At 32.6% G+C, this 13,999-nt stretch overlaps 1 protein-coding gene across 6 annotated transcripts in view; it reads left to right on the top strand.

The window, feature by feature from the left end:
- LOC126736656 (oxysterol-binding protein-related protein 3-like) overlaps positions 1 to 13,999 on the top strand; it is a 40,533-nt gene that overhangs the window by 3,172 nt on the left and 23,362 nt on the right. For 4 of the 6 annotated variants that reach the window (XM_050441122.1, XM_050441124.1, XM_050441123.1 and 1 more), the window contains exons 4-8: positions 6,682 to 6,825; positions 11,687 to 11,873; positions 11,925 to 12,154; positions 12,229 to 12,363; positions 12,447 to 12,503. In XM_050441122.1, coding sequence (XP_050297079.1) covers positions 6,682 to 6,825; positions 11,687 to 11,873; positions 11,925 to 12,154; positions 12,229 to 12,363; positions 12,447 to 12,503 — 753 coding nt within the window. The remainder of the gene's footprint in view (positions 1 to 6,681; positions 6,826 to 11,686; positions 11,874 to 11,924; positions 12,155 to 12,228; positions 12,364 to 12,446; positions 12,504 to 13,999) is intronic. The other 2 variants (XM_050441125.1, XM_050441121.1) reach the window with 2 other exon arrangements.

The following is a 13,999-nucleotide window of genomic DNA, read 5'->3' as shown; positions in this document are numbered from 1 at the left end:
TACTATTCCAGGCACTCAGGATGTATAAATCTATTGGGTGCCTCAACTGCCTGGAATAAAAAACTGATTTTATTCTTATTTTAGGCAATTATTGAATGGTTTTACTATTACAGGCAGTTGAGGTAAGTCCTTGACAAAAGGTCAACTGCCTGTTGTAAATAATTGGTTAAAAGCTGCTTTTTTTTTAATTTGTTCAGGCAGCTGAACCAAGTTTCCTCTTCCAGGCCCTCTGCTTGTATAAATTCAAAATTCAAAATAAATTTATTTATCAATAAAATTACAAACATAATTAGCAATTTATTATAAATAAACCATTATGGTAAATAGGACCATGATTGAATGAATGCCATGATTATGAAACCGTATGCTAACGGTGCAAAGCTGTGTAGCAAGGCCCTTTTTTTTAAAAAAGAATAATCGACCTAGAAGAGAAAAAGATGACTCGTCTAAATAAAATATTACTTGTGAAGTCGTAATTTTGATTAATTTTTTCTCTTAAGGTTTCACATAAACTCTAATCGTTTTATTTGATCCTCTGGAAAAATTTCTTGAGTGTTTTTAATTTTATAGGCTTTGTACTTATTTCTTTTCAAAATATCACGCACTGTACGACTTGGAATATCAAGTTCTTCAGAAATTTGGGAGCTAGAACAAGGTTCACTTACTTCCACAAAAGCACACACCTTGACCTTCTTTTCAATCCTAGCGTCAGGTGTACGACGAGCTTCCTGTTCGCCACTAGAACATTTTGCACACCGATTTACACATCCCGACTGCTCAAACTTATGCTAGATATTATAAATTGTTTTAGCAGTAGGGACTTGCTGATCAGGATATGCAAATATAAAACGGCCGACAACTTCTTCTGCGCTATCCGCATGACAATACCATTTAATGATATTAATCTTTTGATCAACAGTGAAAACCATTTTTATTTTATTACTGTATCCGTCTTCGTACCAAAGGTTGAAATAAATTGTAAACATGATCGGCTAACACGTACATAGGTATGCGAGGAATTGCAACCGAACTTTAACCGGACTGATAAGCGCAACGACGACGCGATAGCCGCCCAGGGTGGAGCCAAGTTTGTTCTCGCTCTACTCCGTCTCCTTCTTACACATTACGCAAAAATCATATTCGAAAATTTTCAACCGCCGAACGTGTATGTACATAATAATGAATGATTTTACTATTCCAGGCAGTTGAGGTAATTCCCTGACAAAATTCATTTTTTTGATTTAAATTGTTTAAGGAGTTCAACTGGTTTCACTATTCCAGCCATTCTGAGTGCATACATTTATTGCCTGGGATAAAAAACTAATTTTCTTTTTATTTCAGGCAATTAATGAATGGTTTTACTAGTCCAGGCAGTTGAGGTAATTCCTTGACAAAAGGTTAACTGCCTGATATAAATAATCATTTATAATTTAATTTCAGACAGTTCAGTACATTTGTGACTTCACCTCAACTGTTTGAACCAAAAATTCATTGTTTTCCTTGAAATTGTTCAAGCAATTGAACCGGTTTTACTATTCCAGGCACACTGAAGGCATAAGTTTATTTGCTGGAATACAAAAGTAATTTTCCTCTTATTTCAGGCTATTAATTAAAGGTTTTATTATTCCAGGCAGTTGAGGTAAGTCCCTGACAAAATGCTCAACTGCCTGGAATAAAAAATTAATTAAAAGCTGCTTTTAGGTAGTTCAGTACATTTGTAACGTCACACAGTGAATCAAGCCGTTGCAATAATTAAAAAATCGGGATCTTTGGAATATTTGCTCATACTTTTGTAGCACACTAATCATATCAACACAAAATACCAGTAATTTCTTTGTTATCTATCCGTTTTGGGAGTATTTGGCACCTTAAATGTTAGTTGCCGTCAAGATGCCTAAAAGACTATAACAGATTTTTTAAAACTTTCAAATGAATCGGTGTTGCCATTCTCCTAAAACTTGTAACCTATCATCCACACTAATACTACACCCTGTGTTTTTTTATCATAAATGTGTTTTTTTTTTTTTTAAATGTTGGAGTTTTTAAATGTTATTTATCTTATTTCATTCATATCCGTTCAAAGAACTCTGGAACCGAAAAGTTTTGTTAAACGCGTTAGACATTTCTAGCTCTTCTATTTTTTTACTTTGCTTAAATCGGTTGGGTATAATCCGAGATAGGTATATAGTCATAAGATCAATTTACTGTGCGTCACCTGAACTAAAAATTCATTGTTTTCATTGAAATTACTCAAACTGATTTTACTATTTCAGGCATTTTTTTGGTGCATAAATCTATTGCCTGGAATAAAAAACCGATTTTCTTCTTATTTCAGACAATTATTGAATGGTTTTACTATTCCAGGCAGTTGAGGTAAGTCTTTGACAAAAGGCTCAACTTCCTGGCATAAATAATTAATTAAAATCTATTTGCAGGCAGTTCAGTACATTTGTGACATCACCTCAACTCTCTGAACCAAAAATTGTTTGTTTTCATTTAAACTGTTTAGGGAGTTGAACTCGTTTTACTATTCCATGCACTCTGGATGCATAATAGTTTCAGACAATTGAATGTTTTTACTATTCCAGGCAGTTGAGGTCAGTGCCTGACAAGAGACTTAACTGCCTGACATAAATAATTAATTTAAAGCCAATTTCACGCAGTTCAATACATTTGTGAGGTCACTTCAAATGTTTGAACCGAAAATTCATTATTCTCATTGAAATTGTTTAGGCAGTTTAACAGGTTTTCCTATTCCAGACATTCTGGGTGCATACATTTATTGCCTGGAATAAAAAACTGATTATCTTCTTGTTTTAAGCAATTATTGAATGTAGAATAGAAAAGTTTAGTAGGGGAAGTCTTTTTTTCCAGAAATAAAATGCCAATCCTAATTTTAGGAGTGATGCATTTCAGCAAGTGTTCTTGCCATCATCAGACTCTAAAATAAATTACAAACAATTCAAAAAATTTAACAAATATGTTTTACGACAGATGATTTAAAAAAATACATATTAATATTGTGAAAAAAATCTTAACACATTCATAAAATATAAACAATATCAAATAATTCTCGAATGGTACATTGCACGACATCTAGTAAATAATAAAAATTGCAACAAATTGAGCAATCTCTGATTAGCAGATTTCTACTCAGTACTGGGAGCGAGTGAGAGAGAACCATAGGACTGTAATGTTACAAGGTGTATTAAAAAAAGTTTTTTAAATATGTTGTTGAGTCAACAACATACCTACTAAACTTTTCTATGTTACATTGACTCCACTTCAGAATGGACTCATTCCTTAAAATTACTTCATAGTTTTACTATTCCAGGCAGTTGAGGTAAGTCCCTGACAAAATGCTTAACTGTCTGGCATAAATAATTATTTAGCGCTAATTTCAGGCGGTTCAGTACATTTGTGACGTCACCTCAACTGTCTGAACCAAAAATTGATTATTTTCATTTAAACTGTTTAGGGAGTTGAACTGATTTTACTCTTCCAGGCACTCTGGATGCATAAATCTATTGCCTGGAATAAAAACTTGATTTTCCTCTTATTTCACACAATTAAATGTTTTTACTGTTCCAGGCAGCTGAGGTAAGTCCCTGACAAAAGGCTCAACTGTCTGGCATAAATAATTAATTAAAAGCTACTTTCAGGCAGTTCAGTACATTTGTAACGTGACTTCAACTGTTTGAATGGAAAATTCGTTGTTTTCATTGAAATTGTTCGGGTACTTGAACTGGTTTTACATAAATCTAGTGGGTTCCTTAACTGCCTGGAATAAAAAACTTATTTTCTTATTTCAGGCAATAGATTTACTATTCCAGGCAGTTGAGATCCATGACTTTATAAGCTCAATTGCCTGGCATAAATTATTAATTTAAAGCTAATGTTAGACAGTTCAGTGCATCTGTGACGTCGCTTTCCGTCTGAAAATTCATTGTTTTCATTGAAATTGTTCAGGAAGTTGAACTGGTTTTATTATTTCAGGCACTCTGGATGTACAAATCTAATGTCAATGCCTCAACTGCCTGGAATAAACACTGATTGCTTCTTATTTCAGACAATTATTGAATGGTTTTATTATTCCAGACAGTTGCGAAGTTTCTGCCCAAATTTGGTGGGTCTTCGACCTTAGTGCATAAAATTGCCTCTAACTCGGAGGGTTTTTACAATATCTCAAAAACTAATTTAAATGGACAATTGAAACAGAAACTAGAATAAAGGTACACTACTGGCCTTTAAATTATGTCCCTTGAATAATATCGATATCTCTAATAGTTTTGGTTCCACATAAGTTTTTGTTGGAGAAGTCCCGATAGACTCAACTTAAAATGACAATATCTCAAAAACTAATTTAAATAGACAATTGAAACAAAAACTAGAATAAAGGTACACTAATGGACTTTAAATTATGTCGCTTGAATAAAGTCGATATCTCGGATAGTTTTGGCTTCACATCAGTTTTTGTTGGAGAAGTCCCACTAGACAGACACAACTTTAAAGAAGTGAAACGAAAACTACTAATATAGATGTAAATTCTCGAGCTTCATAAAGTTTTTTACGCTTTTAAATCAGGACTCTAATTATAAGGGTTAAACATCTTACTGTATAATAATAACCTTCAGATCTTAAAAAGAGAACATCAGTCTTACAATTAAGTCTTAGGTTGGCTTGGGAAAACCACTGAATCCACTCCTCTCTGTCGGTGGATCGTCTGTATCACTCTCGTCCAAAGGTTCTTGACTCTCCGGTAGCCTTATGAAGGGCAAATGTTCACTTCCGCTCCACATACGTTCTTATATGAAATTATTGGCCGAAAAATTGCCTTTACTATAAATAAAGCGGGAAAATATTCTCCAAATAGTGAAAATTGCTAAGAAGTTTTGCAAAATAAATCGCTTAGCCAAAACTGTCTTATTACTACCAAAATCATGAATTCAGAGTCAGAAGTCTATATACAAATAAATTCTCAAAAAATCCTCTACATTCATTTAAAAAAAAAGGCAAATATTTTAAATGGAGAGTAAATTATGCCCAAATTCCCTTTTCTCTCACTCGGAGTGTTTTCAGGGACAATAAACGTTCCTATATGCAATTATTGGAAACGGAATGCTCTTTCTTTCGTTACAGCTGTAGATCCATAGAATATCTTCAAGGAATGTTCCTAGAGCATTCAATATAAATATACTTCTGCTGTCTTGGTAGTAGATAAACCAAGAATGTGTAATATTTAATCTATTGAGTGCCTCAACTGTCTGGAATAAAAAACTGATTTTCTTCTTATTTCAGGCAATTATGATATGTTTATGAATGGTTTTACTGAAAATTCATGGTTTTCATTGAAATTGTTCAGGCATTTGAACTGGTTTTGCTATTCCAGGCATTCTGGCTGCATAGATTTATTGTCTGGAATAAAAAACTAATTATTATTTCATTATTATTTCTACCTATATACATATTAGGCAATTAATGAATGATTTTACTATTCCAGGCTGTTGAGGTAATTCCTTGACAAATTGCCGGACATAAATAATTATTTATAACCCAATTTCAGACAGTTCGGTTCATTTGTGACGTAACCTCAATTGTCTGAACCAAAAATTCATTTTTTTGATTGACATTGTTTAGGGACTTGAACTGGTTTTACAATTTCAGGCACTCTGTGTCTATACATTTATTGCCTGGAATAAAAAACAAATTTTCTTCTTATTTCAGGCAATTATTGAATGGTTTTACTATTTCAGGCAGTTGAAGTTCCTGGTACTGGCTCAATTGCCTGAAATACCATAGCACCCAATTTTTTTTTCAATATCCATTGTATATTCAATGCAGCATCAGTCATAAGAGATTACTTTAATGACGCATTTCTACATTTCATGAAATTCTGTGAATCTTTAAGATTTCTGAATTTCCGAATGTCCATGTTATAAGAAAATGCCCTAACTTAACTCACTCTAAATAATATTAATCATTTATTATTTAACTGCCAAGTCTTTGCCATTAAATACATTCTCAGACTTTCCTCCTATTTAGTTGAAAAAAAAATTAAATAACTCGAGGAGTTCTGAAGTTATATGCAAAAATCAGTATGTAGCAGTATGAATTTTTCCAAGTTTTTAGACCTTGGTGCATAAAATTGCCTCTAACTCAGGGAGTTTTAGAGGTACAAGAAACGTTGTTGTATGAAATTTTTGGGTGAAAAAATCCATTTTCTTGGTTAAAATTCTTTTGAGAATATTTCCTGTAAAGAATAGTGAAAAATGAAAAAAGAAGAAAAAAAGGTCTACTAATGGATAGAAATCCTTGGACAGTGGTTGACCAAATTTTCTCTCATTCATGATAAATGTTTCTATATGCAATTATTGAAAACGCAATGCTCTTTCTTTCGTTACAGTTATAGATCCATAGAATGTCTTCAAGGCATGTTCCTAGAGCATTCAATTAAAATATACTTCTGCTGTATTGGTAGTAGATAAACTAAGAATGTGTAATATTTAATCTATGAATATTCCAGGAACAAATGTAAATTATGATTGTGATGTAAATTATGATGTATATAAAATACCAGAATGTTTAGGCTAGCTCTCTATTGCTTATCACTCTTATGTGACTAACAATATTTACTTTTAACTGTTAACCCAACTATTAGCACAACTTTCTCTAACTTATTAGACAATCGAAGCCTCCTCCCCGAATATAAAAAAAGACCGAAGAAAATTCGGCTTGAGGAAAAAGAAAACGAAAACGAATAGCGTGGACCTTAGCTTACAATTTAACCGGGCTAACACCACCGAAATCGAACCCTCCCCACTATCGGTAAGTATTAATAATAACCTTAATTTTTGCCTTACAACCGATATAATAGTTCAAGTAAATAAAAAATAGGAGATAATTAAGAGATTGAAAATATGGTCTTTGTAGAGCACTTTTTGAAGCTTTCTCCTTTTTAAAGCACCCTGTATATTGCAAGCTATTTTTTAAAATATATAGAGAATAGGAGCACGTTACTGACAAATATCTGTTTCTCCGCGTATTTACTAACTTACTTTGTTGATATTTATCTTCCTCGATGTAAAAATGGTACTTTTACATACCTTTTATGCAATCCTTGCAGTTAAATATATAAAAAATCGGAAAGACACGGCAATTTTATTGGTGTGTTATATACTCAATTCCTCAAACAATTCTGCCTAAAATAAATACAATTTTAGCTATAGTAAATGCAATGAAAGACTTACCAAGGGATCAACAGAATTAGGACAAAGATAAAAATTAAAAAATTAAACAAAACTTAAAACTTTAAAGAGACTTTAATCCGATAACACTATCAAATGCTTCTATTAATTGATGATGGTAACTATCCGTAATTACCTAAAGATTCTATAGAAAAAATTGAAAGGCAAATTTATCATTTAATTAGAAAATATAAAAACCAAATTTCTGATATTGATAGGTTTAAATTAATGAACACAATAACACACCTAAAATAAATGTTTGTTCAAAATAGCTTTATTAATTCCAGATTCCAATCTTATCCTAGAAATCGGCTTACTCTAAATACAGAAAATAAGGTTAATATTTCTATGTATTCAACATGGAAAAAAAATCACGTTAAATTAAACGCATAATTAAATTTAATAGAGAAATCTTTGGTTATATTTATAAAATAATGTATATAAAGAAGTAATTGAAATGAAGGAACGTTGTTTAAGTTGTAGGAACGTGGTAAATGGTACATTTGTTTTCTTGCTATATTTTGATTATTAAGTAATGTAACTATGTGCATTATATAATTCTTTTTAAGTAAGTATCCTATCTTGCTAAGTATTCTTACAAGGGGTCATATTTTTGCCCTAATACTATTAGTATGAAAGTTCCATGACAATGCTATCAATTAATAAACCTAGTTATTTAAAAACTGATTAACCTTTAAGTGTTTGGTTACAAAATGAAATTGGCCCATTGTTATTTACATGCTTCCTCCTATAATAGTAAAATGATAAAATATACATGCATATCTGAAAATTTAACTGAAGATGACATAAGGAATTTATATAATGTATTAAGAAGAGTGGTGGTCTGAGTATGGAGCCCTGAAAATGCGTGTGGTACATTAAACATTTGATGCCTATTTGTTAAGTAGCTTTAATTTAATGAAAAAAAAATATATTAGGCTACCGTATCAAAGGCTTTTTTCAAATCCAAGGATACCAGGGAGCACCAATTCCCTTTGCCAATTTTTTCTTGCAATCCTGAAATTAAGTCGAATGCGGCAAACAGGATCCTTATTATTCTTAAGAAACCCAAATTTTTACAGAAAAAAAAACAAACTGCCTAGTTTTCCTTTTTGATGATGTAAGCCCAGGGACATATCACCCGGAAGAAAATATGGAAAAGAGAAGAGGAAGAATTACTTAATTCGCCCAGGCAGTTGAACCTGGGCTCTTTTTACCAAATGGAGCTCCACACTCCCAAATTGACTGAAATGTTTCATTTTTCAACTGCCAGGGAGAAATAAATTATGATCTAAGTCCAGGGACTTATAACCCGGAAGAAAAAAAAAAAAAGAAGAGGTACAATTATTTAATTCGCCCAGGCAGTTGAACCTGGGTTCTTTCCATCCTATAGAGCTCCACACTCCCAAATTGACTGAAATATTTCCTTTTTCAACTGCCTGGAAGAAATTAACTATGATCTAAGTACAGGGACTTATAACCTGTACGAAAATATGGAAAAAAGAAGGAGAATTATTTAATTCGCCCAGGCAGTTGAAACTGGATTCTTTCCACCCTATGGAGCTCCACACTCCCAAATTGACTGAAATGTTTCCTTTTTCAACTGCCTTGAAGAAATAAATTATTATCTAAGTCCAGGGACATATAACCTGGAAGAAAATATGAAAGAGAGAAGAGGAAGAATTAGTTAATTCGCCCAGGCAGTTGAAACAGGATTCTTTCCATCCTATGGAATTTCACACTCCCAATTTGACTGAAATATTTCATTTTTCAACTGCCTGGAAGAAATAAATTATGATCTAAGTCCTGGGACTCGTAACCTGTAAGAAAATATGGAAAAGAGAAGAGGAAGAATTAGTTAATTCGTCCAGGCAGTTGAAACTGGATTCTTTCTACCCTATGGAACTTCACACTCCCAAATTGACTGAAATGTTCCCTTTTTCAACTGCCTGGGAGAAATAAATTATGATTTAAGTCCAGAGACCTATAACCTGTAAGAAAATATGGAAAAGAGAAGAGGAAGAATTAGTTAATTCGTCCAGGCAGTTGAACGTGGGTTCTTTCTACCCTAGGAGCTCCACACTCCCAAATTGACTTAATATATTTCCTTTTTCAACTGCCTGGAAGAAATAAATTATGATTTAAGTCCCGGGACTTATAACCTGTAAGAAAATATGGAAAAGAGAAGAGGAAGAATTGGTTAATTCGTCCAGGCAATTGAACCTGGGTTCTTTCTACCCTATGGAGCTCCACATTCCCAAATTGACTAAAATGTTTCCTTTTTCAATTGCCTGGGAGAAATAAATTATGATCTAAGTCCTGGGCCTCATAACCTGTAAGAAAATATGGAAAAGAGACGAGGAAGAATTAGTTAATTCGCCTAGGCAGTTGAAACTGGATTCTTTCCACCTTATGGAGCTCCACACTCCCAAATTGACTGAAATGTTTCCTTTTTCAATTGCCTGGGAGAAATAAATTATGATCTAAGTCCTGGGCCTCATAACCTGTAAGAAAATATGGAAAAGAGACGAGGAAGAATCAGTTAATTCGTCCAGGCAGTTGAACCTGTGTTCTTTTTACCAAATGGAGCTCCACACTCCCAAATTGACTCAAATGTTTTCTTTTTCAACTACCTGGAAGAAATAAATTATGATTTAAGTCCCGGGACTTATAACCTGGAAGAAAATATGGAAAAGAGACGAGGAAGAATTAGTTAATTCGCTCAGGCAGTTGAAACTGGATTCTTTCCATCCTATGGAGCTCCACACTTTCAAATTGACTGAAATGTTTATTTTTTCAACTGCCTGGAAGAAATAAATTATGATCTAAGTCCAGGGTCTTATAACCTGGAAGAAAATATGGAAAAGAGACGAGGAAGAATTAATTAATTCGTCCAGGCAGTTGAACCTAGGTTCTTTCCATCCTATGGAGTTCCCACACTCCCAAATTGACAGAAATGTTTCCTTTTTCAACTGCCTGGACGAAATAAATTATTATCTAAGTCCAGGGACTTATAACCTGTAAGAAAATATGGAAAAAAGAAGGAGAATTATTTAATTTGTCCAGGCAATTCAATATTCCTTATACTTGTAGTAAATTTTACAAAAGGTGAAACCTGTAGACCATTACCAAAAAAAATTAATTAATATAAAACATGATTTACAAAAATCCAAAATTTCATAATATGCATTTGACTAATAAACATAGAATAAACTGCACTGCTTCCTTAATTTTTAACAAAAGAATATAATTGTATAATTTGAAAATTATACAAATTAAAGCAAATTGTAAATGCATAGCTTCTTATCCTATTGATTTTAATAATACATGTATTTCTTTACGAAAAAGAGAGGTAGAACAGGGCATTCTTAAAATTAATTGATAATTGAAATATAAATCAGGCAATTTTAATTGTCTCTGGAACTTTGAAATGCGATTATTTGGAAACCTCTAGACAAAAAGCAACATAGTAGGGTAACACTAAAAAGAGAATTAAACGCACTTTAAAACGATATGCTCCATTCACATTTAAAAGGTGACATCTGCTACTCCTCCTAGGGGGTTAAAACAAGAAGTTTAAAAGTATTCATTGCCGATTTTCCATATTTTTAACTGCAAAAAGGATATTAAGCGTGGGAAGTTTTCACTTTTTTTGACATCCACATTCTAGACATAAATATTTTAATTTGCATTTAATTATGTGCAAAATTAAAATTACAAAAAAATGCCTCTAAAGCGGTTCAAAAGCAGCGAAATGAACTGTTTTCATCCGCCAGATTTAACACTTTAGATTTATTTTTTGCCTGAACTGTGTGCTATAGTTGCGTCAATATCGGCGCACATTTTGAGCATTTGCTAAAATAAATATTTTAAGCTTCATAAATTTCTTATAAAAATATTGGGTAAAAAAATAAAATTACGATCACGACTTGTGAATATTTTCCGTGTACAATTACATAAGTAATGTTTCGAAATATTTTCCATTTTAATATTTCGATAATTTTATGAGAAATATGATCGGGTTTCTTCAGGTCAAATATTAGTAAGCATTTTGTATTACTTGTGTCATATTTTTGCGAAGAATATCAAGGCAAGAAAAATAGATAAAACTTACAGTAGTTAAAGATTAAAAGAGCGAGTGATTCATCGAAGTTTAAAATTTTTCAAGCTAAACTACTTACGCCTTAACATTTCCACATGTGAACTAAAGTCTAATGAGAGTTAATAAGTATACCAAGATTGCGCGGTAATTCTTCGAACTTTTCTTATCGCTCAGATTTACCGATTTTACGTCTTTTGGTACGGTTAAGTGGCAAATTGAAGAATGATCATCAATAAAACTTCATGAAAAATTATTATGCTATGCTATTTCACCGTGGTCAAATCATTTTTTTAACATATGGGATTTTCTCTGCTTTAAATGTTCTATGGTTACATTTTAGGCAAACTCGTACTCAACCTTATCAGCTTCGCATCAACACATCAACCTTTTGAGTACTTCTTTGCCGGTACCCGTTGCTCCAACTGTGGCCGAACCGTTGACATCGGACAGCTACAGTAATTCTGACGCTGTATCACTACCCCCGGACAGTCATGTTAGGGATGAATTTGTCGCTGTAGCTAAAATAGGTCTGTAGGTTTTATATTAAGTCGGTTCTTTTACCAATATGGAATCGATAGTTTTAGGGGATATAAAAACGGTGGTCCAGAATTTATGTGGTGAACGGGACAAGCTTAAGGTAGCGCTGGATACCGAGCAGTGCGGCATATTCAGCAACAGCAATCAAAACACGATCAGTTTAAAGGACGACGTGGGAAAAATTTTACAGCAAAATATCGATTTGAAAACGAGACTTTTGAAAATACACGAGGCGTCCAACTTGGACGAGTTGGAACATTTAACCGATAAGGTAAGGTCAGTTCACGTTGATTTCCGTTGTGGCTCTTTGAAACTTAGGCAAATTTAGAATTAATCGGATTTTAGGGTAGATATAACACGTCGCTGAGTTATAGTTCGTCATGCGTGAGCGCCACCGAGTTTTTTGACGCGGAAGATATGGCCAACGATAAAATTTTTCGTAAAACGGGCGGCGAGGACGAAAAAGACGAAGAGAGCGAGGTAAAATTTTGAATTTTAATTATTTTGTCCGCATCGTGACGTTTTATAGGGAAACTTTCCAAAGTATATTATATGTTTTGTAGAATATTAATAAGAAGTCTACAAAAGTTAAAAAGAAATCTAGCTCGCGCGGTAAAAAGGTAGGAGAAGTGAGACTGTGACGTTCAAGTTTTTTCATAAGAGTGAGTTAGTTGCTTATTGAGTGGATTTTTTTTCTCGTTGCAATAATATACATTTTTTTTATAACTTAGTAAAATTGTCATAGTGAGATAGAGGACAGAGAAGCGGCAGTATCCTTTGATGTTTTATGTTCGGGTGCCTCCGGTAGATTTTAAGAGATTTTATTAATGTATTATGCTGGTTTTTTGTAGGAGATAATAATAATAAAGATTTATTATTAATTTAACAAGTTAAATTAAAAAAATATTGTGTATCCTAAACTATCACTAGGGCATATAATACAAATAAATATACATATACAATTTAATGAAACAGCACAAAAAACATACTAATTTTAAAATAGAGAATAGAAGGGGGCATATTTAAATTAAAGTTTTATTATAGGTGTATTTTTTAACATTTTATTCTCCTACTGGAAGTAATAATTAAAGATAACGTACGGATAAGAATGGATCTTTTAATCAGTGTTTATAGTACTTTTTTGGAATGTTTACTTGGATAAGGGTGCATTAAAACCCTTGAAAGATCTTTAAATTCTAGGGAGTGGAAACTTTCAACTTGTTTAGGGAAACAAATGGTAAAACCTTTTTTATTTAAGAATTGTTTCAAATTAATTGCTGGTTTATTAGTTTTATTTAACATCTAGAAATTTCAATCCCATGGGTTCCTCGAATCTCCCTTTTTCTTACTCTCTTTTATTTTCTTTTCTTTTTTCCTCTCTCCTTTTTCTATTTTCTTTGTTTCTTTTTTCTCTTTTTCTTGCTTTCTCATTCGCGGAGTTACCATGCATTTAAGTACTTTTTTTATTTCGTCCAGGCACTTAAATCTTCGGGATTTTGGATGGAATTGAATATAGAATTGATATATAAACCTTGTTAAAGCTTTTAGGGTTTTTCTTATTTTCCAGGCAATTGTTTGGTTTTTCCAGGCCGTTGAAATTTCTGTCTAATTTTCTTTCAGTTCTCTTAAGTTTTTCTCATTTCCTTGTAAATATTTTTAATATCTGGACTTTTCTGCACGGCTTCTCTATTCAAAACTAATTGGTCTTCCAGGCAATTTAGGTCGTCATTTATTTCTTCCGGGCACTTAAAGTCTCTCTTCATTTTCTTTCAGTTGTTTTCATTTTCTTGCAACCTTTGCAAAAAAATCGATGTTTCTATTCTAATACCGATTGCACAATTAAATTATTTCCAGGGAATTGAAAATTAAAAGATCTTTCCAAGATTCTGGTGATTTTTTTGTTTGTTTCGTCCAGGAATTTTCGTCAATTTTCATCTATGTTCTTTAAAATTTTGGATAGAATTGGATATTGATACCAATATTGACTTTTGAGAGCTGTTAAAAATTTAAAGATTGTTCTTATTTTTCAAGCAATTGAGGAATTTTTTTCCATTTTCTTGTCAATTTTTTTAATTACCTGGATTTTTTATTTCTCCTTTTCTTCCTGTCTCATTTC

This window comes from Anthonomus grandis, chromosome 5, assembly GCF_022605725.1.
Source record: "Anthonomus grandis grandis chromosome 5, icAntGran1.3, whole genome shotgun sequence".
Classification (NCBI taxonomy): Eukaryota; Metazoa; Arthropoda; class Insecta; order Coleoptera; family Curculionidae; genus Anthonomus; species Anthonomus grandis.
Note: the sequence above shows the minus strand (reverse complement) of the source record. Positions and strands in the feature narration are given on the sequence as shown.